At 54.0% G+C, this 2,136-nt stretch overlaps 1 protein-coding gene across 1 annotated transcript in view; it reads left to right on the top strand.

The window, feature by feature from the left end:
- The window catches only part of EMH_0029000 (uncharacterized protein), a gene marked incomplete at both ends in the record, with an annotated part of 6,004 nt that extends 4,165 nt beyond the window's left edge, over positions 1-1,839 (top strand). The window contains 2 exons of the mRNA XM_013494234.1: positions 80-1,574; positions 1,763-1,839. Of these exons, the coding sequence (XP_013349688.1) occupies positions 80-1,574; positions 1,763-1,839 (1,572 nt within the window). The remainder of the gene's footprint in view (positions 1-79; positions 1,575-1,762) is intronic.
- Between the last annotated feature and the right edge of the window lie 297 nt (positions 1,840-2,136).

Raw genomic sequence — 2,136 nt, 5'->3', positions numbered from 1 at the left:
TTATTTTATTTTATTTTATTTTATTTTATTTTATTTTATTTTATTTTATTTTATTTTATTTTATTTGTTTCTGCTGCAGCAGCAGCAGAATGCTGCTGATGAAAGGGGAGACAGCAAAGGGCGCACCAGGTCTGCCCCCCCCTACCGCCACACAAAAGCTGCTGCTGCTGCTGCTGCTGCTGCTGCTGCTGGTGGGGGTGCTGCAGCAGCGGGTACGTGCAGAAACAACAGCAGCAACAACAGCAGCAACAGCAACAGCAGCAGCAGCAGCAACAGCAGCAGCAGCAGCAGCAGAAGCAAATCTCTTAGTGCTGCTGAGATCAAAGCCGCCCGTGTTGCTGCAGCAGTCCAGCAGCAGCCTTGTCTCCGCAAGAATGCTGCTGCTGCTGCTGCTGCTGCTGCTGCAGCAGCAGGTGCAGCAGCAACAACAAAAACTCACCGCAGGCACAGCCCACGCACGCTAGCAGCAGCAGCAGCAGCAGCAGCAGCAGCAGAGGGACCTTCGCGCCGTGCAGCAGCAGGAGATGCAGAGAGAGGGGGAGAAAGCTGCTACGACAGCAGCATCTGCTGCAGCAGCCACAGATGCAGCAGCAGCAGCAGCAGCAACTGCAGCAGCAGCAACAGCTGCTGCTTCCACTGCAGCAGCAACGCATGCAACAAGTGCAGTCCCGCGTCAGCTCCAGCAGCAACAACAACAGCAACAGCAGCAGCAGCAGCAGCAGCAGCAGCAGCAGCAGCAGCAAAGATGATGGACGAGGACGAAATATTCTCCACAGACACAACAGCGCATGCAGCAACAGAAGAAGCACTGAGCCCGCTGCATGCGGCCTGCAGCAGCAGCAGCAGCAACAGCAACAGCAATCTATCGACCCCTGAATTTGGGGTTTCTGCTGCTGGCGTACCCAGAGGCGGAAGCCCCTCTAATGCACACAAAACAGCAGCAGCAGCAGCAGCAGCAGCAGCAGCAGCAGCAGCAGCAGCAAGTGAAGCAGAGATGCATTGGCCGGCGCATATTGATGAGCAGCAGCAATTCACACCAAACAAACAAATGCAACACACCATCGAAGACAACCACCAGCAGCAGCAGCAGCAGCAGCAGCAACAACAGCAGCAGCAACTGGCGCACGTGCAGCAGCAGCAGCAGCAGCAGCACCTTTTGCATATGCAGCAGCAGCAGCAACAGCAGCAGCAGCAGCAGCATTCGATGCATATGTACGGACACATGCAGCAGCAACATCCGCATGCAGGGCAGTTGCACGACAGGCAGCAGCAAATGCAGCAGCAGCACCCGCTGCAGCAGCAGCAGCAGATTCATCTACAGCTGCAGCAGCAACAGCAGCAGCAGCAGCTTCAGCTCCAGCAGCAGCAGCAGCAGCAGCAGCAGCAGCAGTGTTTTGCTTCTTCGAATCCACCGCTGGCCTCTGGCGGCCACCCAGCAGCATTTCAGGGCTCTCACCCTTGTGCTGCAGATATGCATGCAGCAGCAGCAGCAGCAGCAGCAGCAGCAGCAGCAGCAGGGGATTGTGCTGCTGGATCTATGCATGCACTGTGTCCCTTCAACTCTTGCGATGGGCGTGAGGTGTACAGACAGCAGCAGGGGCCGCTGCCGCTGCTGCCTTGCGGGCATATGAGCAGCAGCAGCAGCAGCAGCAGCATCAACAGCAGCAGCAGCAGCAGCAGCAACAGCAACAACTGCAGCAACAACAACCTTAATAGCTTTGCATGCAGCTCTGCTGCGCTGCCTTTGGCCCTCGAGCTGCAGACCCAGGACCCCCGTCTCCACAGCAACAGCAGCAGCAGCAGCAGCAGCAGCAGCAGCAGCAGCAGCAGCGCGCTTGAGGCGCAGCTGCAGTGTCTACGCCTGAAGGAATTGCCGTATATATTTGCAGAAAGAGAAATGAATCTTTTAAAAGAAATGATTATACACAAAGAAACAACAACAGAACTCAGAAGAGCACTCACACTGTTAGCTGCCTATACACCCGAGCTGCCTATACACCCGAGCTGCCTATACACCCGAGCTGCCTATACACCCGAGCTGCCTATACACCTCAATTTTTATTTTATATATATGTATATATGTATACAAAAATAAATATAAAAAGTTATACTAAATAAAATCCTTTTTAATTATAC

The sequence above is a fragment of the Eimeria mitis genome, genomic scaffold (assembly GCF_000499745.2).
Source record: "Eimeria mitis Houghton genomic scaffold, Emh_scaff1082, whole genome shotgun sequence".
NCBI lineage: Eukaryota > Apicomplexa > Conoidasida > Eucoccidiorida > Eimeriidae > Eimeria > Eimeria mitis.
The sequence above is the reverse complement of the archived record's forward strand: the minus strand, read 5'-3'. Positions and strand labels throughout refer to the sequence as shown.